Here is a 24,385-nt window from a genome sequence, read left to right as displayed (position 1 = left end):
GCTTCCTTCCTCGCCGTCGGTTTCACAGAAAAGAGGAATCCTGCATTTATGGCTAATCGGCATAATTAGATTGGTACTTCGAAATCTGTATCGACAAATGGTTCAAATGGCTCTGAGCACTATGGGACTTAACTTCTGAGGTCATCAGTCCCATAGAACTACTTAAACCTAACTAACCTAAGGACATCACACACATCCATGCCCGAGGCAGGATTCGAACCTGCGACCGTAGTAGTCGCGCGGTTCCGTACTGTAGCGCCTAGAACCGCTTGGCCATCTGTATCGGCCGAAGCTTTTGTAATATTCGTAGATTAAAATTATGCGGAATACTGTCACTGAAGCTACTATCCTTATCCTCACGGATTTAGCGGCTGAAGAGGTGTCTCTCGTATCCCGCATACAAATGATTCCAACCGATTTTCTCGTTCATTTTAAGCGACTTCAAATCCCAATCGAGGTTTCCTTTGCATTAACAATAAAGAAGGACAGAGGGGAGGGGGGGCGCGGGGGGGGGGGGGGGAATGGACACAGAGAGGCGAGGAGGAAATGGATTAACGGAGGGGGCTACGAGGAGATGGAAAGAGATGGCGGAGGAGATTAGAGTGTACATCTGATTCCCATATATACAGGGAGAACATAAATAAAACCGACAAACTGCAGAAACGGATTCCTGACTGGGAATGGAGGAAAAAAGATACTATGAACGTGTGTCGGGAAATGCACCGTTGCCACGGTAGATAGCGCTGAGGAATGGAAGTTCTGACCACGTGCCGTCCTTGTGCGTTGCTGGCTTTGTAACTGACGCAGCATACAGTAAGCAGCCGAAAGGTCCGGTTTTCACGTCGGGAACAAGCCGAAAAAATTAAATTCAAATGAGCGTACGGCATTGTGGGACGGGAGTCCCCCATTCGGCGAAATTCGGCCGCCGATAGCAAGTACTTATAATATCCGACGCCGCATTGGGCGACTTGCGCGTCGAAGACGGGGATGAAACGATGATGAGGACAACACAACGCCCGGTCCCTGAGCGGAGGAAATCTCCTGACCCAGCCGGATATCGAAACCGGGCCCCTTCGTGCGGCGTTGCGCCGCGCTGACCATTTATTTTATTTTTTTTTTGTGGCCGTCCCTATTTTAGTAACCATTTTAGCAATTTGTTGAAATGGATGAGACAGATCATTTGTTTACATACTTGACTCGTTTTTAGTGAAAAACCGAATTCCATTGTTCGTTTGGTTACCTACTTTCAATTTTTGTGAGTATCTCAAATCGGTGGAAGGAGTTATTCAAAATGGAGGACAATTCACTCTTCCTAAGTTATTTTAGATGGGGAGCAGCGGCGGTCCTTAACCTTTCAGACACGGCCTGTTTCCCCAAACCAAGCTTATGTTCAATCTCTAACGACCACGTCTGCTACGGGACGTTGAACCACCGTCTTCCTTTCAAACTATATGCTGCCGAAACAATGGCTTTGGACTTTTATAGACGAATAACATTCCATATTTTACGAATACGAATCTACATCATCTTAAGATAACTACTCGCCGACTGAGCGAAAATGAAAGTTTATTTTTTTTTAATTGTTTAATGTTTTTGGGTCCGAAATGTTCAGACTTGAGATAAATTAATCGATTGTAGTAATTTACTTTGAGAGTTCCCTTTCGATCATTGTACGAGGGCGGTTCAGAAAGTAACCTCCGATTGGTCACAGTGCGGGTTGTGGGGGGAGTAGCGACGCCATCTGTGCGTTCACGCACTCAACAGGTCAGTCGGCATCAAGCCGTGGTCGAGTGAACGTCGTACCTGCGCTAGTTTAGTTTTTGTGGCAGTTTGAAATGTGTGCTGCAATAGAAAACCCCGCCAAATGTGAATTGCGTGCTGTCATAAGGTTTTTTACAGCCAAAGGATATTCTGCAGCAGCTATTCATCGTGAGCTTTGTGCCGTGTACGGACCAAGAGTTATGAGTGAAGGAGTTGTCCGTGAATGGGTACGTTTATTTAAAAGTGGACGAGAAAACGTTCATGATGAGGAGAGGAGTGGTAGACCATCATTGGTGACTGACGAACTCGTTCAGACAGTTGATGCAAAAGTTCGTGAAAATCGACGTTTCTCAATGTTGGAGTTGTCTACTGGTTTTCCACAGATTTCCAAGACTCTCTTGTACGAGATAGTGACAGCAAGATTGGGTTACCGTAAGTTCTGTGCACGATGGGTGCCCAAAATTCTTACCGACCACCACAAAACTCAAAGCATGGCCTCTGCATTAGACTTTCTGTCACGTTATGAGGACGAAGGAGAACCATTGTTAAACAGAATCGTGACCGGTGACGAAACCTGGATTAAGTACGTGAACCCTGAGACAAAAGAACAATCAAAGATGTGGGCACATTCAAATTCGCCTACCAAACCAAGAAAAGCCTCGCAAGATTTTTCTGCCAGAAAACTGATGGCAACGGTGTTTTGGGATGCCAAAGGGGTGTTGTTGGTTGAATTCATGGAACGTGGTACGACCATTAATCAAGACGTGTACTGTGAAACAATAAAAAAGTTACGACGGGCTATACAGAACAAACGCCGTGGTATGCTGACTTCCGGTATCGTTTTTTTGCACGATAACGCCCGTCCTCACTCTGCTCGCAGAACAACGGCCCTTCTTGAGTCCTTCAAGTGGGACGTTATCAACCATCCACCTTACAGCCCAGACCCGGCGCCAAGTGATTATCACCTCTTCATGCATTTGAAGAAATGGCTCGGGTCACAGCGGTTTGATGACGACGAAGAGCTCAAAGATGCGGTCACAGGCTGGCTCCAGGCACAAGCGGGTGATTTTTATGCAGAAGGAATTTCAAAGCTTGTGAAGAGATACGATAAGTGCCTCAATCGCTATGGAGACTATGTAGAAAAATAGTGCAAAGATGTAGTTGTAAGATGTATATATTAAAATATTTTTATTTAACTTGGTGTATTTTTTTAAATCAACCGGAGGTTACTTTCTGAACGGCCCTCGTATATATTTTTCTGTGTGTGTATCTTACCTTTCCATCCTTTGATATATCCTCTTATTTATCCTTATTTAGCGCCAGTATCATAGACCATTCAGCTATTGGGGACGACGGGAACAAGCCGAGATCGTGTTTGTATACGACCAAGCAGGTGGAAGTGATCGAGAGGTACGACGGCCAAACCAAAACAAGTACCCTCGCAGACACCAACCACGACACACAACATTTCAAGCCCTTTTGTGTGTTTGTGTGATCCTTTCAGACCAGCGTGGAGGGAGGCAGCGGACTGAGCGTACAGTAGATTTGGATGACCGGGTTCTACAGGGTACTGAGACGAACCCTAGTACAAGCTCCAGGCAAGTGACCTGCCAACACGGTGTAAGCCAAAGTAAGATGACATGTATATGAACTCGGGTTGTCAGCCGAGTAGCATCGTCGTCTCGTAGCAACGTTTCGATGGAACGCGTGTCCATCGTCTTCAGGCCTGAAGATGATGGAGACGCATCCCATCGAAACGTTGCTACGAGACGACGATGCTACTCGGCTGACAACCCGTGAAGAGTTCATATATGAAATTCGCCGAGAAAGCCTGCACTCGCTAATAAGATTACATGTATCTTGCATCTCAAACGCTATTACCACTGTCACTTCCACGTCTGTTGTGACGTGAATGCGATGCAGCTCTGTATTGTGTTCCGTTGCACGCAGACCGTCCATGTCCGGACACATGTTCATAGGACCTTTTCTCGTCCATTTCCAGTCAGAAACCCGTCTCTGCAGTTAGTCGGTTCTACTAATCTTCACCCTGTATTTAGCAACGGCGGGGCATTGCCAGATTCGCTGAAAAATTTTCCAAAAAATGATTCCTACTTTAGATACTACCACTATCGTGCAACTGATCGGCGGTTACCAAAATTTTGGTACTAATACAAAAGTGTGCGGCAGGTAAGAAAGGTTGGTTACCTCTCCTCTAAAGGTTGTAAATGCTGGTATGTCATTGCCTGACAATTAATGAGAACAATTCGTACTAAACGACACGTTTTGATGAATTCTGAATGACCTGATTCCTTCAAATGGCGTATTTCAATAGCTATAAAACTGATAGCCTTTAACCGCCAACATATCTTTACCGGTCTTTTATTACAACAACTCATACCAAATCGATCCTTTTTGGAGAAATCTCCAATGTTCTGCGAGGAAAAAGTGGTGGGGAAGCATCTCAGATTACTCTTATCGAAAGGCTGTTGGAGGAAGCAAATCACATTTTCGTACAAACTAAAATTAAATAACAATTTAAAGTGTGGTTTCAGTTATCTGAGACCGCACACGTGTGTGCATGTTGCGTTTGCGTTTGCGCGTGTGTGTGTGTGTGTGTGTGTGTGTGTGTGTGTGTCTATTGCTGACAAAGACCTTAATGACCGAAAGCTATAGTTGTGTGAATCTTTTTGTTGTGCCTAACGCGACTCAGCATCTGCGCTATATTGTGAGTGGTAACTTCCCTTCTCTGATATTGTTACATTCCATCGTGGATCTTCCATTGTTTAACTTTCACATAAAAAATATTTTCGTTATATTATCCCGCATTTGTAATCCGTCAAAAATCTGAGGAACTACGTTAGGGATTTCCATCTAGTTTTCAGTAATAGGTGGAGTGATTCACGAGGAAGGTTTGTGTATTTAATATACAAACATTTCATGCTAGTTCGCTGAGCTACAATGAAACGAAGCCACCTGCCACTGTGAAAACGACGGCTCTGCCATCCAGCGGTGACAGGGGTGAAGCTACCACGCCACGTCGGCGCTGACATCACAGATCCTTTACGAGTTGCTCATTCTGTATGAGAGCATATCGTGACAGACCATGTCTTCCACACGTGCAGTATCTGTAATGTTTCATAGCAAGTAATACTGGTAATTCATCCGGGATTGCACTTCCATTGTTTGGGATGAGATCCAATAGCCGACACAAAAGTTCGGCATTTGCATAACTGCATTAGCCTTACGATCAGCTGTAGAATTTTCTTCTCTGAAGACTTTCGTCAAATCTTACCAGTAAACGCAACAGTGACGACAGCAGACGAAGTCAACATATCTGCAATAGCCAATTAGCTTAGCACGTTAGTATAACTCCAAAATTTATAAGATAAACGAGTAATTACAGTAGCGAATGCGAAGTTACAGAAAAAATTTGAACTTAAAATAAAAACAGGCAAAAAATAATTGGAATTGGCAGGATCGATATTTTGCCAGTATCGATATCGATAACAGGCAAAAATTGTCGCGATTTTCGATTCCCGGAATGGAAAAAATATCTATAAATGGATTAAGTTTGTACAGAGCCCTCGCTGCGCGTTCCTGCTCACACTTGTTTTTTACAATGTATTTGATGCTTAAGTGACAGAGAAACTATCATATCAGTTTCAATTTACTCACAAGTCATCAGAAAATATGCCTCAAAACAGAGTAAAAGATGAGGAGGAGTCAACTAGAAAACTAGATGGCAATGCATGTTAACCTCTTTACACCAACATACGTACCTGAATACATGTATACACTGAATCGACAGATGAGCCGGCGGTGAAAATGTAAACATACCTGCGCTTAGATTGTTGAAATTGAAGGCTACCCATAACGATGCAGTAGCACAAAGCTGGTAACTTTGAATCATAGATCCAAATTTAAAAATAGTGGTAATTTAAAATGATTGTGAGAGAAGGCCCTCGTGAAGCAAAATATAGTAAATACACTCGTGGTTCAAATGGCTCTGAGCACTATGCGACTTAACTTCTGAGGTCATCAGTCGCCTATAACTTAGAACTAATTAAAACTAACTAAGCTAAGGACATCACACACATCCATGCCCGAGGCAGGATTCGAACCTGCGACTGTAGCAGTGCTCGTTTCCAGACTGCAGCGCCTAGAACCGCACGGCCACTCCAGCCGTCTAAATACACTCATGTTCAGAAAAACGCCTTGACAGAATAGAGATGGGACGTTCATATTCACAGGACATGTGTATTACTACTGTATGTTCTGCAGAAATGATTACCATCTGAACCCTGTCGGCCGGTGGATTCAAGGTCAACATCGATATCGTGACGCAACACCACCTGCTGGTAAAAACGTGTCTACCGCTCTCTTTGTCGCTATAAACCGGAGGTTATGGATCAGTTTGACGCGAGCAGACGTGCGGCATGCCTCGCGGCCGTATGCGCGAACCGTACCGTCAAATCAGTGAATTTGGAACAGGGTGCATTATTGGCATGAAAGAATGTGATGCATCCACGCTCGTGTGGACGAAGTGTTTCGGCATTGCAACGAGTGTGTGCGGAATGGTTCACGGAAGACAGTAATATACGATGAGATGGATGAGATCGCACCACGTAGGCCAGCCGCTAGCTTCAAATGCCAGTTCTGTAAATCTTCTCAATGGTGTTTCGCAAAGAGAACGTCGTCTCCCCTCCAATGATTCCCATTTGCGTTCGCGAGACATCTCTGTTATTGATCCAACCTAACAGTAGTAAATCTAGCGGCTCGCCCCTGAATAGCTTCGACGTGTTCCTACAGCCCCTCCCGGAGGGTGATCCCAAACAGTTTAAGCACTACTCGAGAATGAGTTGCACTAGTGTTCTATACACGCTCTCCTTAATAGATGAGCTACTGTTTCCTAAAATTCACCCAATAAACTTGAGTCGACCATTCGCCTTAAATACTGACGCCTTTCTGACTGTGCAACGCTACACCCAAATATTTAATCGACAAGACTGTGTCAAAATGGCTCAAATGGCTCTGAGCACTATGGGACTTAACATCTGAGGTCATCAGTCCCCTTGACCTTAGAACTATGTAAACCTAACTAACCTAAGGACATCACACACATCCATGCCCGAGGCCGGATTCAATCCTGCGACAATAGCAGCCGCGTGGTTCCGAACTGAAGCTCCTAGAACCGCTCGGCCACAGCGACTGGCGAGACTGTGTCAATCAGACCTCTACGAGCGGGCTTGTTTTTCATCTGTATTAACTTACACTCTCCAACATTTAGAGGCCGGCCGGAGTGGCCGAGAGGTTCTAGGGGCTACAGTCTGGAACCGCGAGACCGCTACGGTCGCAGGTTCGAATCCTGCCTCGGGCATGGATGTGTGTGATGTCCTTAGGTTAGGTTTAAGTAGTTATAATTTCTAGGGGACTGATGACCTCAGAAGTTGTCCCATAGTGCTCAGAGCCATTTTTTCCAACATTTAGAGCAAACAAGCATCCACCACAGCAACTACAAATATTTTTCTAAGTCATCTACAAGATGACATTTGAAGTCACTCGATGACGATACCTTCTTGTACTCATAGCATCATCAGGAAACAGCCACAATTTTGCTGCTCACGCTGCCCATCCGGTCAAATATGAGCTGCCCCTATTGCTGGGTTTTATGCAACCCGCAATACCTTCAAATACCACGTGCAAGACTGTCATACTGTCTCGCTTACTACGTACAAACTACATGTCCTATAGAAAAAAATGAAAGACATTTTCCTAGGACATCTCATGTAGTTAAATTTTGTACTGGGATATGTTCTCAGTAGAGGCCTTAGTTTTCGAATTATTGAAGAAAAACTTAGAAAACGGATCTTCAAACTCGAAAACCGTGGCCTCCAGCGGAAGTATATTCCAGTATAAAATCTAACTATGTTAAATTTCCAGCCGAGTTCACTTTGTTTTTAGGACTAACAGTTTGCGGATAGCGAGAGAGAGAGAATATGAAAATCTCGCGTATAGTATTTCCAGATGTTGCGGGCTGCATAAAACCCAGTGGTACGGGCACATGAATCACACTATATAGAGAACAACATCGGTCCTACGTCACTTCCCTGGGGCACTTCTGACGATACCCTTGTCTCTGACGAACACTCGCTGTCGAAGACAACGCACTTGGTTTCGATGGTTGGGTTGTTTTGGGGGAGGAGACCAGACAGCGAGGTCATCGGTCTCATCGGATTAGGGAAGGATGGGGGAGGAAGTCGGCCGCGCCCTTTCGAAGGAACCATCCCGGCTTTTGCCTGAAGCGATTTAGGGAAATCACGGAAAACGTAAATCATGATTAAGTTTCCTTTAATTTACGTCAATGGTCACAATCTTTTTGTTTAACAGATTACCGGTTTCGGTCTTTAATGACCATCATCAGATCTGTCTCATAAAAACAAAGTCCTACTTTACTGCAGCCATAGTGGCATCGTCAAATGTTAAATGCGGAATCAGCACAAGCATAGTCAAATACATATAAATCACATCACATGACTCATGCATCGTGCCTCTGTTAAACAAAAAGATTGTGATCATAGACGTAAATTGAAGGAAAATTGTTACACAGTACGGGTCACTGTGCTTTTTCGCGACGATGTCGCAGCTTGTGAAGCTAAATCAGGATGACCGGACACGGGATTCAACCGTCATCCCGAATGCGAGTCCTGTGAGCTAGCCGCTGCGCCATCTCGCTCGGTTTGGTTTCGAAATAGTGCTTAGTTACAATGCGCGGAGATGCGTTTATGTACACATTCATGGCGCGCTCCATAAGAGAGACAGAACCCGGATAGGGAGAAAATGCCCTCTGCAATGCAGTCCACTGTGTTTCGTACATTATGGATGTGGATGCAGGACGCAGTTGCTGCCCACTCGAATTCTGATCGTAAGTCCTGCAGTAAGAGAAGGCCTTGCATCCAGCCCCTAGTAAGAGACGTCTGTGTTATTTCGACAACTAAAGGTGTTTCCTTCTGCAGGTGGCACTCGTGCTGGTGGCCACGTGCGCGGTGTCGCCCCTGCCGCCCACGTGGGCCTCGCTGGCCGGCGCCGACCACGCCGGGGCGACGCTGACCACCATCTCTTTCCCGGAACTCCTGCCGCCCACGCGCGTCCGGAGGATACACAGGTGAGACAGCCGCCACTGTACTGTGTAATGCTGCACGGGCATTGTGTTTTGAAACTTAGAACTATGGAAACTACAATATAGCTTTTTGCCGCCGTTATACCACGAGATTACCTCCCCTTGTGAGTGAATCCACGGCGTATGATCCACTGGCGCTCATTTCACAATCTCAGATTTTGTTATCTATTGTGAAAATACAGTGCAAATACATGGTCAATCACTATTGCCACCTAGAATAACTCCGAAAAATAACTCCGAAACTATGATAGTAGCTGAAATGTTTCTAGGACAAATGTTGCATGGGACAACGGGGGCCATAATATGACGTTGGTTTTTTGTCGCTTTTTTTTATGGGATGCTATTTTCTGACAGCGGCTATCGAGACGAATCCTATGCTATGTAACAGTAAGGTCTTTGAAGGTCAACGAAAGTCAAAAGGTGGCATGATCGGCCATTTACAGAAGGTGTTCGAAGTGATGACCATTGGTATCAATGCAGTGCTGCAACCTTCTTATCATGGATTGAGTGGTGTTCCCTATCACATCGGCACTTATCGAAGCACATGCTCTGACGCTTCTTTCTCGTATATCGTACAAATACACTACTGGCCATTAAAATTGCTACACCAAGAAGAAATGCAGATGATAAACGAGTGTTCATTAGACAAATATATTATACTAGGACTGACATGTGATTACCTTTTCGCGCAATTTGAGTGCATAGATCCGAGAAATCAGTACCCAGAACAACCACCTCTGGCCGTAATAACGGCCTTGATACGCCTGGGCATTGAGTCAAACAGAGCTTGGATGACGTGTACAGGTACAGCTGCCCATACAGCTTCAACACGATACCACAGTTCATCAACAGTAGTGACTGGCGTATTGTGGCGAGCCAGTTGCTCGGCCACCATTGACGAGACGTTTTCAATTGGTGAGAGATCTGGAGAATGTGCTGGCCAGGGCAGCAGTCAAAGATTTTTTGTGTCCAGAAAGGCCCGTACAGGACCCAAACACGCGGTCGTGCATTATCCTGCTGAAATGTAGGGTTTCGCAGGGATCGAATTAAGGGTAGACTCAGTGGTCGTAATACATCTGAAATGTAACGTCCACTGTTCAAAGTGCCGTCAGTGCGAATAAGAGATGACCGAGACGTGTAACCAATGACACCCCATACCATCACGCCGGGTGATACGCCAGTATGGCGATGACGAATACACGCTTCCAACGTGCGTTCACCGCGATGTCGCCAAACACGGTAGCGACCATCATGATGCTGTAAACAGAACCTGGATTCATCCGAAAAAATTACTTTTGCCATTCGTGCACCCAGGTTCGTCGTCGAGTACACCATCGCAGGCGCTCCTGTCTCTGATGCGGCGTCAAGGGTAACCGCAGCCATGGTATCCGAGCTGGTAGTCCATGCTGCTGCAAACGTCGTCGAACTGTTCGGGCAGATGGTTGTTGTCTTGCAAACGTCCCCATCTGTTGACTCAGGGATCGAGACGTGGCTGCATGATCCGTTACAGCCGTGCGGATAAGATGCCTGTCATCTCGACTGCTAGTGATACGAGGCCGTAGGGATCCAGCACGGCGTTCCGCATTACCCTCCTGAACCCACCAATTCCATATTCTGCTAACAGTCATTGGATCTCGACCAACGCGAGCAGTAATGTCGCGATATGGTAAACCGCATTCGCGATAGTCTATAATCCGACCTTTATCAAAGTCGGAAACGTGATGGTACGCATTTCTCCTCCTTACACGAGGCATCACAACAACGTTTCACCAGACAATGCCGATCAATTGGTTTGTGTATGAGAAATGGGTTGGAAACTTTCCTCATGTCAGCACGTTGCAGGTGTCGCCACCGGCGCCAAACTTGTGTGAATGCTCTGAAAAGCTTCTTCCTGTCGGTTTAATTTCGCGTCTGTATCACGTCATCTTCGTGGTGTAGCAATTTTAATTGCCAGTAGTGTAGTAAATATTCCCCGAATACAGCGTATACATCTAACGTGCCATTGATATGCAAACACCATTCGACGGTTTCGCAATACAGCACTAACAGGAACGATAATACTAGTATCGTCGAATCAAGCGAATGTGAATGATGTATTCCCTAGAAGAGCAAGTCGATATGCTTCTCATTTACGGAGAATGCCAACGAAATTCAGTGAGAACTAGAGACTTACACGCTGAAAGATATCCTCAACGTACTCACCCTACACGTCGTATATTTAAATATGTGTATGATAAATTGAGAACAACTGGATCTTTAACGCATCGGAAACATATCCGGCAAAGGAAAGTTATTAACGAGGAGACGGAAATTGGTATTCTTGCCACTGTGTTTCGAGATCCTTGTGTTGGTTCGCGTCAAATCGCAAGGGAATCTGGCGTGAGCCATAGTAGTGTTGTTCGTGTTCTGCATTGCCATAAATATCATCCTTCCCATATCAGTCTCCACCAAGAATTAACTGGTAGGGATTCTATGCGTAACACTGAATTCCACTGATGGGCTCAACTTCAGATTCATAGGGCCGACACATTTATTAATTTGATTTTATTTACTGACAAGACTACATTCACGAACCATGTAAATGTTAATTTGCATAACATTCATTATTGGGTACCTGAAAATCCATGCTGGCTACGGCAGGTTGCACACAGAAAAACCGTAGCCGGTGAATGTATGGTGGAATTCTGGAGGACAGAATTATAGGCCCCTATTTCATCGAAGGAAATGGTAGGAGGGACACCACATTCCTGCAAGAAACATTAGGTCTGTTATTGAAACAAATACCTGTAGGAGCATGGAATAGAATGTCGTATCAACACGATGGGTGTCAGGCACATTTTCCCTCATGACCAGAAGTGAGTTGCAGAGACAATTCCCAAATCGTCGGATTGGACGCGGAGGAGATGTGTTGTGGCCGGCTCGTTCACCACACTTGACGCCTTTGAAGTTTTTGTTGTGGGGATTCGTGAAAGACATTGTTTGTAAAGACGTTCCAACTATACCTGAATATATGCGAGAGAGAACTGTCAGAGTATGTGCTTCGATAAGTGCCGATGTGATAGGGAATACCACTCAATCCACGATAAGAAGGTTGTAGCACTGCATTGATACCAAAATCACTTCGAACACCTTCTGTAAACGGATGTTCGTGCCACATTTTGACCTTCGTTGACCTTCAAAGACCTTACTGTTACACATCATTGGATTCGTCTCAATAGCCGTTATCAGACAATAAGTACCGAACTATAGCATCCCATTAAAAAAAAAAAAGGTTGACCTTCATATCTCTGAAGCGATCCCACTAAGAAAAAAAAAATTTAAAAAAAACCAACGTTATATTATGGCCCCCGTTGTCCCATGCAACTTTTGTCCCATAAACTTTTCAACTGCTATCATACTTTCAGAGTTAATCTTGGTGTCAATAGTTAGTGATTCACCCTGTATATGACGACATCAATACGGAGATTATTATGCACCAGTTGTCCAAATGTGTGATTAAAGTCACATCTTTCTGGAATACGTGACCCCACTATAAGAACTTGGTAATGGGATCATGCCGTTCCGATAGATGTGTTTTTAAACGAAATGAACAACACATTTGGGAAAACTGGTGAACATAATCTTAGTGGAGATCTCAGATATGTGCAGATTTAATGTGCAGGTCTGCTAAATGATCAAAGGAAGATATACAGAGATCTAGGTCATGAAATTTAATACGTGACCTATTCGGACAGTAATGAACGATCGGTTGTGAAATGGAAACCATGGCTAGAGTTCGATGAAGCTTTGTACAAATGTGTTTGGCTGTGTCTCCAGTATACCCGTCCACTGCTTCACGTTGAATGTTTCTGTTCTGAGAACACAGTAAGCACGCAAAAATGCCTAGAAATTACTGTCTCTTGCCAAGTATGAGAGCCTAGAGAGAGATTTTCGCCTGATTTCATGCAGCCCATATAAAGCAACTGTCACGCACGTCATTCTTTATGAGCCGCGCGGAGTGGCCGCGTGGTTTGAGGCGTCATGTCACGGATTGCGCGGTCCCTCCCGCCGGAGGTTCGAGTCCTCCCTCGGGCATGGGTGTGTGTGTTGTTCTTAGCCTGAGTTAGTTTAAGTAGTGTGTATGTCTAGGGACCGATGATCTCAGTAGTTTGGTCCCTTAGGGGTTCACTCACATTCCATTCTCCATGACAGTTCTTTTGCACTAGGAATGGATCACCCCCACCATACAGCTCGGACTTGGCTCCCTCTGATTTTCATGTCTGCTCAAATGAACCGCTGACTATGAAGGTAACATTTTGACACAGAGAACGAGCTGCAGTCCACCGCAAAAAATTGCCTGAAAACACAGGAGGATGCCTTCTATGAAGAGCGTACTGGGAAGTTGGTACTATCAAGACACTATCAAGAGACGTACATCTACATCTACATTCATACTCCGCAAGCCACCCAACGGTGTGTGGCGGAGTGCACTTCACGTGCCACTGTCATTACCTCCCTTTCCTGTTCCAGTCGCGTATGGTTCGCGGGAAGAACGACTGCCGGAAAGCCTCCGTGCGCGCTTGAATCTCTCTAATTTTACATTCGTGATCTCTTTGGGAGGTATAAGTAGGGGGAAGCAATATATTCGATACCTCATCCAGAAACGCAGCCTCTCGAAACCTGGACAGCAAGCTACACCGCGATGCAGAGCGCCTCTCTTGAGAGTCAGCCACTTGAGTTTGCTAAACATCTCTGTAACGCTATCACGCTTACCAAATAACCCTGTTACGAAACGCGCCGCTCTTCTTTGGATCTTCTCTATCTCCTCCGTCAACCAGACCTGGTACGGATTCCACACTGATGAGCAATACTCAAGTATAGGTCGAACAAGTGTTTTGTAAGCCACCTCCTTTGTTGATGGACTACATTTTCTAAGGACTCTCCCAATGAATCTCACCCTATTACCCGCCTTACCAACAATTAATTTTTTGTGATCATTCCACTTCAAATCGTTCCGTACTCATACTCCCAGATATTTTATAGAAGTAACTGCTACCAGTGTTTGTTCCGCTATCATGTAATCATACACTAAAGGATCCTTCTTTCTATGTATTCGCAATACATTACATTTGTCTATGTTAAGGGTCAGTTGCCACTCCCTGCACCAAGTGCCTATCCGCTGCAGATCTTCCTGCATTTCGCTACAATTTTCTAATGCTGCAACTTCTCTGTATACTACAGCATCATCCGCGAAAAGCCGCATGGAACTTCCGACACTATCTACTAGGTCATTTATATATATTGTGAAAAGCAATGGTCCCATAACACTCCCCTGTGGCACGCCAGAGGTTACTTTAACGTCTGTAGACGGACCTCCATTGATAACAACATGCTGTGTTCTGTTTGCTAAAAACTCTTCAATCCAGCCACACAGCTGGTCTGATATTCCGTCGGCTCTTACTTTGTTTATCAGGCGACAGTGCGGAACTGTATCGAACGCCTTCCGGAAGTCAAGGAAAATAGCATCTACTCGGGAGCCTGTATCTAATATTTTCTGGGTCTCATGAACAAATAAAGCGAGTTTGGTCTCACACGATCGCTGTTTCCGGAATCCATGTTGATTCCTACAGAGTAGATTCTGGGTTTCCAGAAACGACATGATACGCGAGCAAAAAACATGTTCTACAACTCTGTAACAGATCGACGTCAGATATACAGGTCTATAGTTTTGCGCATCTGCTCGACGACCCTTCTGGAAGACTGAGACTACCTGTGCTCTTTTTCCCGTCATTTCGTCTCGAAAAAATTTTTTCCAAATATTAAGCAGCTTCATTTCTTCACATAGTTTAGGAACGTCTACTTACGTAGTTCTGTCGTCTAATAGATTGTTGATAACACGTATAGTTTGATAACGTGAGTGTCAAGTCTTTTTAGGCGTATTGGGCTAAAGTTGGCTAAAAAAATGTTTTGGTACAAAAATGCGATTCGTAAAAACGCTTCTATCTGATAAGTGACACCTAATCCATTTAAATAACTATAAGGGACGCCTAACCCATTTGAGTAACTATGTCGGTGTGTCAGAAACAGCTTGTTGAAATCGAGTTTCAAAATATAAGAGTTCATCCATTTTGTTTCTCCCCGAAGATCTAACATTATAAAGTAAATCTCGGAGGTCTATCCACGTTGTATCAGTCGAAAACGTAACAGAAACCAGTTTATTGATTAGCGACTCCATGGAGTGTTCTGTGCACCACGACCAAATAGTGGATATAATTGGAAGGAGAATCAGCACTGGTCGTATTTTTTGTTTTATTATCCGCAAAATCGATTTTCGGTCACTTAGTGACCATCCTCAGTGCTGTAATACACAATTAAAATTGGTCACTAAGTGTCCGAAAATCGATTTTGCGGATAATAAAACAAAAAAATACAACCAATGCTGATTCTCCTTCCAATTAGAAATCAGTTTGTTACGGAGTAGCGCAATAGAGATTAAAAACAGCTTTCTCCCTACAAATCCATCGTTGTTGATCTTCTAGCTGGTTTGTCAGAGTACCACTGATCCCTCAAAATATTTTTAAATGTGGTTATCCGTCTTTGGAGATGGAATGCACTATGAACTTGCCGAACTCCCGCCTTGGGTTCACTGTGATCCATCATCCTCCATACAGTCCCGACTTCGCCCCATCCGATTTTCGTCCCTTTCCAGAACTTAAAGGACACATTCGAGGCCTTCACTTTTGATGGTGCAAGCAGAGGCGAGGTTAATGCTCCGTCAACAAAGTCAAACATTATACTCGTACACTGAAGGTATCAACAAATTAGTTTTTACTAATACAACGTGCTCCCACGATTATTTACTGATCTGTTACAAGATGGTGATTTTACATCTGGCATTTCGTGGGGAGGCAACATTTTTCTTAATTCGTGGCCAGCTTTCAGCCTGACAACATGTTAAGCATCCTGCAATAATCAGGGTGACAATTATTGAACTATATGAAACAAAATCGTCACAAATTCTGAACGGTTTGCGTTCGGACGTTCAAACTGCACAGTTGGTAGCGGAACATGGTGGGAATTAGAATGCACGTTTAGCGACGAAGCCCATAATCATTTGGATAGGTTCGTCAACAAGCAGAATTGATGCATTTGGGGGACTGACAATAGGCATTTCACGATCGAGAAGTCTCTTCTCCATCAACGGGTGACTATGTGGCGTGCAAAGTCCAGTCAGGAAATAATCGTTGCCATATTCCATCAGAATTTCTAAAATCATTGGGGGAAGTGGCAACAAAATGACTATTCACGTTGGTGTGTAGAATATATGAGTCTGGCGACATACCATCTGACGTTCAGAAAAGCATCATCCACACAATTCCGAAGACGGCAAGAGCTGACAAGTGCGAGAATTATCGCACAATCAGCTTAACAGCTCATGCATCGAAGCTGCTTACAAGAATAATATACAGAAGAATGGAAAAGAAAATTGAGAATGCGCTAGGTGACGATCAGTTTGGCTTTAGGAAAAGTAAAGGGACGAGAGAGGCTATTCTGACGTTACGGCTAATAATGGAAGCAAGGCTAAAGAAAAATCAAGACACTTTCATAGGATTTGTCGACCTGGAAAAAGCGTTCGACAATATAAAATGGTGCAAGCTGTTCGAGATTCTGAAAAATGTAGGGGTAATCTATAGGGAGAGACGGGTCATATACAATATGTACAACAATCAAGAGGGAATAATAAGAGTGGACGATCAAGAACGAAGTGCTCGTATTAAGAAGGGTGTAAGACAAGGCTGTAGCCTTTCGCCCCTACTCTTCAATCTGTACATCGAGAAAGCAATGATGGAAATAAAAGAAAGGTTCAGGAGTGGAATTAAAAGGTGAAAGAATATCAATGATACGATTCGCTGATGACATTGCTATCCTGAGTGAAAGTGAAGAAGAATTAAATGATCTGCTGAACGGAATGAATAGTCTAATGAGTACACAGTATGGTTTGAGAGTAAATCGGAGAAAGACGAAGGCAATGAGAAATAGTAGAAATTCCCCTTCATGCCCCTCCACTCTTATAACTGCCATCTGGTTCCTGTACAAATTGTAAATAGCCTTTCGCTCCCTGTATTTTACCCCTGCCACCTTTAGAATTTGAAAGAGAGTATTCCAGTCAACATTGTCAAAAGCTACCTCTAAGTCTACAAATACTAGAAAAGTAGGTTTGCCTTTCCTTAATCTTTCTCCTAAGACAAAGTGTAGGGTCAGTATTGCCTCACGTGTTCCAACATTTCTACGGAATCCAAACTGATCTTTCTTGAGGTTGACGTCTACCAGTTTTTCCATTCGTCTGTAAAAAATTCGCGTTAGTATTTTGCAGCTGTGACTTATTAAACCGATAGTTCGGTAATTTTCACATCTGTCAACACCTGCTTTCTTTGGGATTGGAATTATTATATTCTTCTTGAAGTCTGAGGGTATTTCGCCTGTCTCGTACATCTTGCTCACCAGATGGTAGAGTTTTGTCAGGACTGGCTGTCCCAAGGCCGTCAGTAGTTCTAATGGAATGTTGTCTACTCCCGGGACCTTGTTTCGACTCACGTCTTTCAGCGTTGTGTCAAACTCTTCACGCAGTATCATATCTCCCATTTCATCTTCATCTACATCCTCTTCCATTTCCATAATATTGTCCTCAAGTACACCGCCCTTGTATAGACCCTCTATATACTCCTTCCACCTTTCTGCTTTCCCTTCTTTGCTTAGAACTGGATTTTCATCCGAGCTCTTGATATTCATACAAAGTCTCTTTAATTTTCCTGTAGGCGGTATCTATCTTACCCCTAGTGAGATAAGTCCCTACATCCTTACATTTGTCCTCTAGCCATCCCTGCTTAGCAGTTTTGCACTTCCTGTCGATCTCATTTTTGAGACGTTTGTATTCCTTTTTGCCTGCTTCATTTACTGCATTTTTATATTTTCTCCTTGCATCAATTTGTAAGTCTAGATAAACCAAGAAAGGAAAAATAAACTCATGGCTACTTCAAGCATGGTGTCTGTAAGAATAAGCGAGATAGTAGACCGATAGTAGGGGATTTTATTTTACTTTTTATTTACTAACGGTGTCGACGCTGAGCAAGCCACGCTCTGAAAAATTCCATGTCGCCTTTGCGGGTTCCTCGGCTTCTGACCAATCAGGGCAGAGGAAGCCAATTGGCCGTGCTGGATGTACCCAGCCGCCCGCCACCGGGACCTCTCTCTCTCTCAATCGCGTGCCCTGTAGCAGTCAATATCGCCTGCCCTTCCCACTGCTGCAGTACCGAAGACTCTGTCTTTCCACACACTGCTTTTCCTTAACTATGCGAACTATGGCTCGTCCCTGACTATGTTCTGGCTCACTTTCGCCTCCCTAGGTCTGACTATGTGACCATTTAGAAGGCGATAGTGGCCAATAGTAGACTAATTACTTAAAATCTTCCCAATGGTTCTTTCACGCCCCCCCCCCCCCCCCATCAGACCGTCCTGCACATGTGTCTGCATTCAGTTAGGAAACACATACATCGAGAATTCCAGAACCAGCATGGTCCTCTGCAAAAAACATCTCTATTTCCATCCAGCTGCCAAAATCAACTGCTTTGCTGCTCGTATACTGAACAAAGCTTTCCCTTCAGCGGTTCCGACATCAAATTGTAGCTGTCTTGTTGGCCACATGGTAGCAAGCGAGACCCCGTTCACCCCACACACGAGGAAGTCCTTGTGTACACTCCTGGAAATTGAAATAAGAACACCGTGAATTCATTGTCCCAGGAAGGGGAAACTTTATTGACACATTCCTGGGGTCAGATACATCACATGATCACACTTACAGAACCACAGGCACATAGACACAGGCAACAGAGCATGCACAATGTCGGCACTAGTACAGTGTATATCCACCTTTCGCAGCAATGCAGGCTGCTATTCTCCCATGGAGACGATCGTAGAGATGCTGGATGTAGTCCTGTGGAACGGCTTGCCATGCCATTTCCACCTGGTGCCTCAGTTGGACCAGCGTTCGTGCTGGACGTGCAGACCGCGTGAGACGACGCTTCATCCAGTCCCAAACATGCTCAACGTGGGACAGATCCGGAGATCTTGCTGGCCAGGGTAGTTGACTTACACCTTCTAGAGCACGTTGGGTGGCACGGGATACATGCGGACGTGCATTGTCCTGTTGGAACAGCAAGTTCCCTTGCCGGTCTAGGAATGGTAGAACGATGGGTTCGATGACGGTTTGGATGTACCGTACACTATTCAGTGTCCCCTCGACGATCACCAGTGGTGTACGGCCAGTGTAGGAGATCGCTCCCCACACCATGATGCCGGGTGTTGGCCCTGTGTGCCTCGGTCGTATGCAGTCCAGATTGTGGCGCTCACCTGCACGGCGCCAAACACGCATACGACCATCATTGGCACCAAGGCAGAAGCGACTCTCATCGCTGAAGACGACACGTCTCCATTCGTCCCTCCATTCACGCCTGTCGCGACACCACTGGAGGCGGGCTGCACGATGTTGGGGCGTGAGCGGAAGACGGCCTAACGGTGTGCGGGACCGTAGCCCAGCTTCATGGAGGCGGTTGCGAATGGTCCTCGCCGATACCCCAGGAGCAACAGTGTCCCTAATTTGCTGGGAAGTGGCGGTGCGGTCCCCTACGGCACTGCGTAGGATCCTACGGTCTTGGCGTGCATCCGTGCGTCGCTGCGGTCCGGTCCAAGGTCGACGGGCACGTGCACCTTCCGCCGACCACTGGCGACAACATCGATGTACTGTGGAGACCTCACGCCCCACGTGTTGAGCAATTCGGCGGTACGTCCACCCGGCCTCCCGCATGCCCACTATACGCCCTCGCTCAAAGTCCGTCAACTGCACATACGGTTCACGTCCACGCTGTCGCGGCATGCTACCAGTGTTAAAGACTGCGATGGAGCTCCGTATGCCACGGCAAACTGGCTGACACTGACAGCGGCGGTGCACAAATGCTGCGCAGCTAGCGCCATTCGACGGCCAACACCGCGGTTCCTGGTGTGTCCGCTGTGCCGTGCGTGTGATCATTGCTTGTACAGCCCTCTCGCAGTGTCCGGAGCAAGTATGGTGGGTCTGACACGCCGGTGTCAATGTGTTCTTTTTTCCATTTCCAGGAGTGTATATATCCAAAGAACAGATAGAATTTAAGATGCGCTGCACAGGAACGCCGTAATAGACCATTCATGGACAAGCAAAGCACATAAGAAGAAGCTGCAAACCGTTATAACCACATGCTTGGTAGCATCTTACTTCAGTTTTGGAATGCACAACAGCAGCGATTCTCCACGGTCTGGATTCGACAAGACGTTGGTAGCGTTCCAGAAGTCTGTGCCACGAGATGTCTATGCACAGCTCATGCAATTACCATAAATTGAGGACCATTTGTTTGTTGATTGCCATCGGTCTTGTCATAGTTCCCTTCAGAACACCGAAGCTAAGTGCTGTTGGGCTTGGCTAGTATTTCGATGGGTGACCGTTCTGGTCTCCCGAGCGCTGTTGGCAAGCAGGGTGCACTAAGCCCTTATGAAGCCAGCCAGGAGCGCAGTGTGCTGACGATGTTCCCTGCACATCCCTGTCCAGTGCAGCTTTTTGTTGTGGATGACATGGTGATCGATCGGTACTGTTGACCTTTCCGAGACCTTGCTGGACGGAGTTCGAGCTCTTTTTTTTTTCTTATTTTTATTCGGATCTGGCGAGCAGTAGTGGTTCAGAGGAGCTACATTGGGTTCAGGCCAAGCATATTTGGTGGCCAAGACATCAACTTCAAGATCGCTACCATGCTTCTCAAACGACTGCAGTACGATCCTGGCTTTGTCACACTCGTGCTCGAAGATGCCTTCGACACTGGAGAGACATCAAATATTAAGGATGCAGGTGGTCCACAACAATGTCCATGCAGTCCACATGTGTCACCGTGCCTTCGAGAACTACCACAGACCTAATTCCAGGTGAATGTCTCCATCAGTATAACACTGATCCTACAGGTGCCCATGTCCATTGTGTGGTGCATGTTTCGAGCAGCCATTCGCCTAGATGAGAGTATCTGGACGCAGTCATCGACCTGGTGCAACAAGAAACATAACTCATCCAACCAGACGACACTTTTCCATTGATTGACGTCCCTGTCTCGATAATCCCAAGCCCAGTGGAATATTAAGTAACGATGTGAGTGAGTTAACATGTGATCACAAGAAACACTAGTACCTCTATCAGCATTTTCTACAGTCGTCAGATTTGCCACATATCACCTCCTACCATGTCTCACAGAGTGAGCAAGTTTCAGACCTACATGCTCTGTGACAATATGCTTTGAGAAAAACACTAAATGTACTTCACTTTATTAAAATATCTTCAGCGTATTCTAAATTACATCTTGCTTATTTGTTAATAAGAAGTCACCAGATGCATCCAAGCAACTTTTTCTGTCTCCATTTCCAGGTATGCTGTCAGATTCCCAGTGCCACGACCATACCCAGTGGAGAAGCTTGTGCCGTATGCTGTGCCTCATCCAGTTCCTGTACCTGTAGATGCACCTTTCCAAGTACCAGTACAGCACCCTGTCCAGTATGGAGTGCCCCATCCCGTACCCATACCATTTCCACAAGATATCCCTATTCCAGTTCCCCAAGCTGTACCAGTTGCTGTGAACCACCCATATCCTGTGCCTGTCAGAAAGCCAGAACCTTACCCAGTCAAGCATCTGATACCTTATGGTGTTCCCAGGCCTTTCCCAGTCCCACACCCAGTACCTGTCTCAGCCCCAAATGGAGCCTTCCAGGTTGGAGAGCAGCTGGAGAACAGTCTCGAGCAGAACCCAGGTGTATCTGGTTTTGGTGGGGACTTTGCACCAACTGGACCGGGAGAGCTTCTGCAGCCACTGCCAGTAGGTAGTGTGCAACCGCAAATTCTGCCCACTGCTCAGGGCTACCCTCTGGACCAGACTCCGGGAGTCACTGCCACAGCCCAGCATCCACTACACTATCCAACTGGAGGAGTTCTTGTTTCCGTTCAGCAGCAACCAGCAATCATCGCTCAGAACCAGCAGCAAACTGCCGCCATCTCAACAGGTGCTGACAATTCTCAACAACAGGACTCCAACATCCCCCTACAGTATGCGCTCGTGGGCCTCATCCAGCAGCAACTAACTGCTATGCAAACATCAAATCAGTCGAGCATAGATACAGCAGCAGATGATCAGTCAGTCAGCCAGCCACCTGTACAGCCAGGAGGTGATGAAGAAACACCTCAATCACCTGTGTTCAGTGATGAGCCTGGAATTCACAACACATCAAACGAAGAACTTCCAGCAAGTGAATCGCCTGTATTACAACTGCAGCTAGTGACTGCTGGAACACCTCAGTATCAATCAGTCGCTGTCCCAGCGTACCACCAAATACTGCATCCTGCAATTCCAATTCCTGCACCACCACTGCTCTCAAATGGCAGTATAGACAGTACTGGACCATTAGCTACGCTGAACGTTTCCTACGATGCCTTGACACTGGCAAATTCTTCATCCATAGAATTTCCTCATCCTTCTGATCCCCACATGCCTCATCCTCAAGACCTTACACCTACACAACACGAAAACCAAGTACAACAATCACCTGAGCAATATCACCAGCTGCTCCTGTCTTCTTTTGGAGACTACAATCAGCAAAAGGATGCTACAACTGAGGTGACATCAGAGGCTGTGGTGGACGCTGTAAGTGAGACAACTCCAGCAGCTGATGCAGGACTGAGAAGTACTACTGCAGATATTCAGGATGCGGCATTGGTAAGTGAGAACCTAATAGCTGATCTGCAGCACCGAATATTCCTGTCCAAGCATCAACAACAAACTGCAGCACAGTTGAACTTTACTCAAGATCACACTACAGGAATCGATCTCTTACAGAAAGCACAAGACCAGGACAAACTCTATCAGAAACAGCTAGATGTGCTCCAAAATACGTTCGCCACATACAAACAGCAACTGGAGCAGAAATTTATCGAACAGAACTTGCAGCAGAACAATCAAGGCGTCTCACAACACTATCAAAGTGCATTTGCGTTGTTCCCATTGTCTACAAACCAGCAAGGTGCACAGAGCACCACCACCAAGGCTAGTGTAGCACTGCCGGCCACCCCACCTTCTGCTCTAATTCCGAAGATTATTGGACCTCAGTCTCAAACGCCAGCGGAGCTTGTTCCTGAATCTACGTCAGAAACGTCAACTGGAGTGGTGACGACGACGACAACAACAACATCGGCGCCGTTATCTCTCGCTCCACAGTCGACTTCTGCCCCAGAGATTATCATAACATCAGAGACAGCTACTCCATCACTGGCTGTTTCACCTGCACCAACAAGAGAAGCTGTTTCCACAACCTCAAGCGTAGATGCTTCAGCAGCTACTAGTGCTAACTCGCCAGACGACATCTCATCAGTATCTGCGACTGTGACGCAGGACGCAATCACACCCACAACCTCGACAACGTCAACTCTGACCTCGACACTCGTGACCTCCACTTCTGAACAGCCCACTGACGTCTCCACGACCACACAGAATCCAGTGTCATCTACATCTGAGCAACCAATACAGACGAGAGAAGCAGCAAAGCAACAAGTTTTCGCTCCAGTTCGCTTCCGCCAACCCGTGATCGACACAGTTCCAACACAAGTAGCAACTGTTGAAGGTCAGCTTGGCAGCGTTGGGGCGTCGCAGCCAGTACCGAATGTCGTTTCTCAGGGAGGACAGCAAACAATTGGACTAGCTGTTCTAGTTCCTTATCAACAGCAGAGTTTTCCAGTCCATCAGCAGCCACAACATCAACCCGTTTTCACACCATACTACCAGCCACAACCACAGCAGTTCCTACCACCATTTTCTGGAGATGGTGTACATCACCAGTGGAGTATGCCAATGTAGAATAAGCTCTCATTGGACGAAAAGTTTCATTCACGTATGGCCACAGTGTGACAGAGAAATAGCCTAAAATGTGTTAGCCGTTGAACAGACTGTCTGACTGTATGGATTTGCTTGTCTGTATGGCTGTGCCATATGATTGTGTGGGGCCATTAGGTGCACACATCTACGTTAGATGCATTTACTGGGAAAGTTCAGAGTCCAAAGTTGAACAACCATCTCTAACCTATGGAATTATTTGATGTCTCTCACACAATTTAGACTATCCTATATGGATCACTGGGGAAATCAAACACAGATATAAACCAGTAGCCATAAATTCTCAACATGCCATTACATGAGTCATAAACTGCTGTTATACATCTACAAGATGTAGAATTCAAACAACAGATTATCTGTCGAATCGTCTTCTGCTAGCCTGTGATCAGCATAGTGGCAACAGAGTATCATCGCTTGCAGAGACCGTTCCAATTAAAACTCATTTCACCACCCCAGATCTCCTCAC

At 45.7% G+C, this 24,385-nt stretch overlaps 1 protein-coding gene across 1 annotated transcript in view; it reads left to right on the top strand.

The window, feature by feature from the left end:
- LOC126424602 (mucin-5AC-like) overlaps nt 1-23,883 on the top strand; it is a 28,831-nt gene extending 4,948 nt beyond the window's left edge. The window contains exons 2-3 of the mRNA XM_050087342.1: nt 8,775-8,923; nt 21,411-23,883. Of these exons, the coding sequence (XP_049943299.1) occupies nt 8,775-8,923; nt 21,411-23,883 (2,622 nt within the window). The remainder of the gene's footprint in view (nt 1-8,774; nt 8,924-21,410) is intronic.
- Nucleotides 23,884-24,385: the final 502 nt, after the last annotated feature.

Source organism: Schistocerca serialis, chromosome 10 (genome assembly GCF_023864345.2).
Source record: "Schistocerca serialis cubense isolate TAMUIC-IGC-003099 chromosome 10, iqSchSeri2.2, whole genome shotgun sequence".
NCBI classification, from domain to species: domain Eukaryota; kingdom Metazoa; phylum Arthropoda; class Insecta; order Orthoptera; family Acrididae; genus Schistocerca; species Schistocerca serialis.
This window is presented reverse-complemented; position numbering and strand designations above follow the sequence as displayed.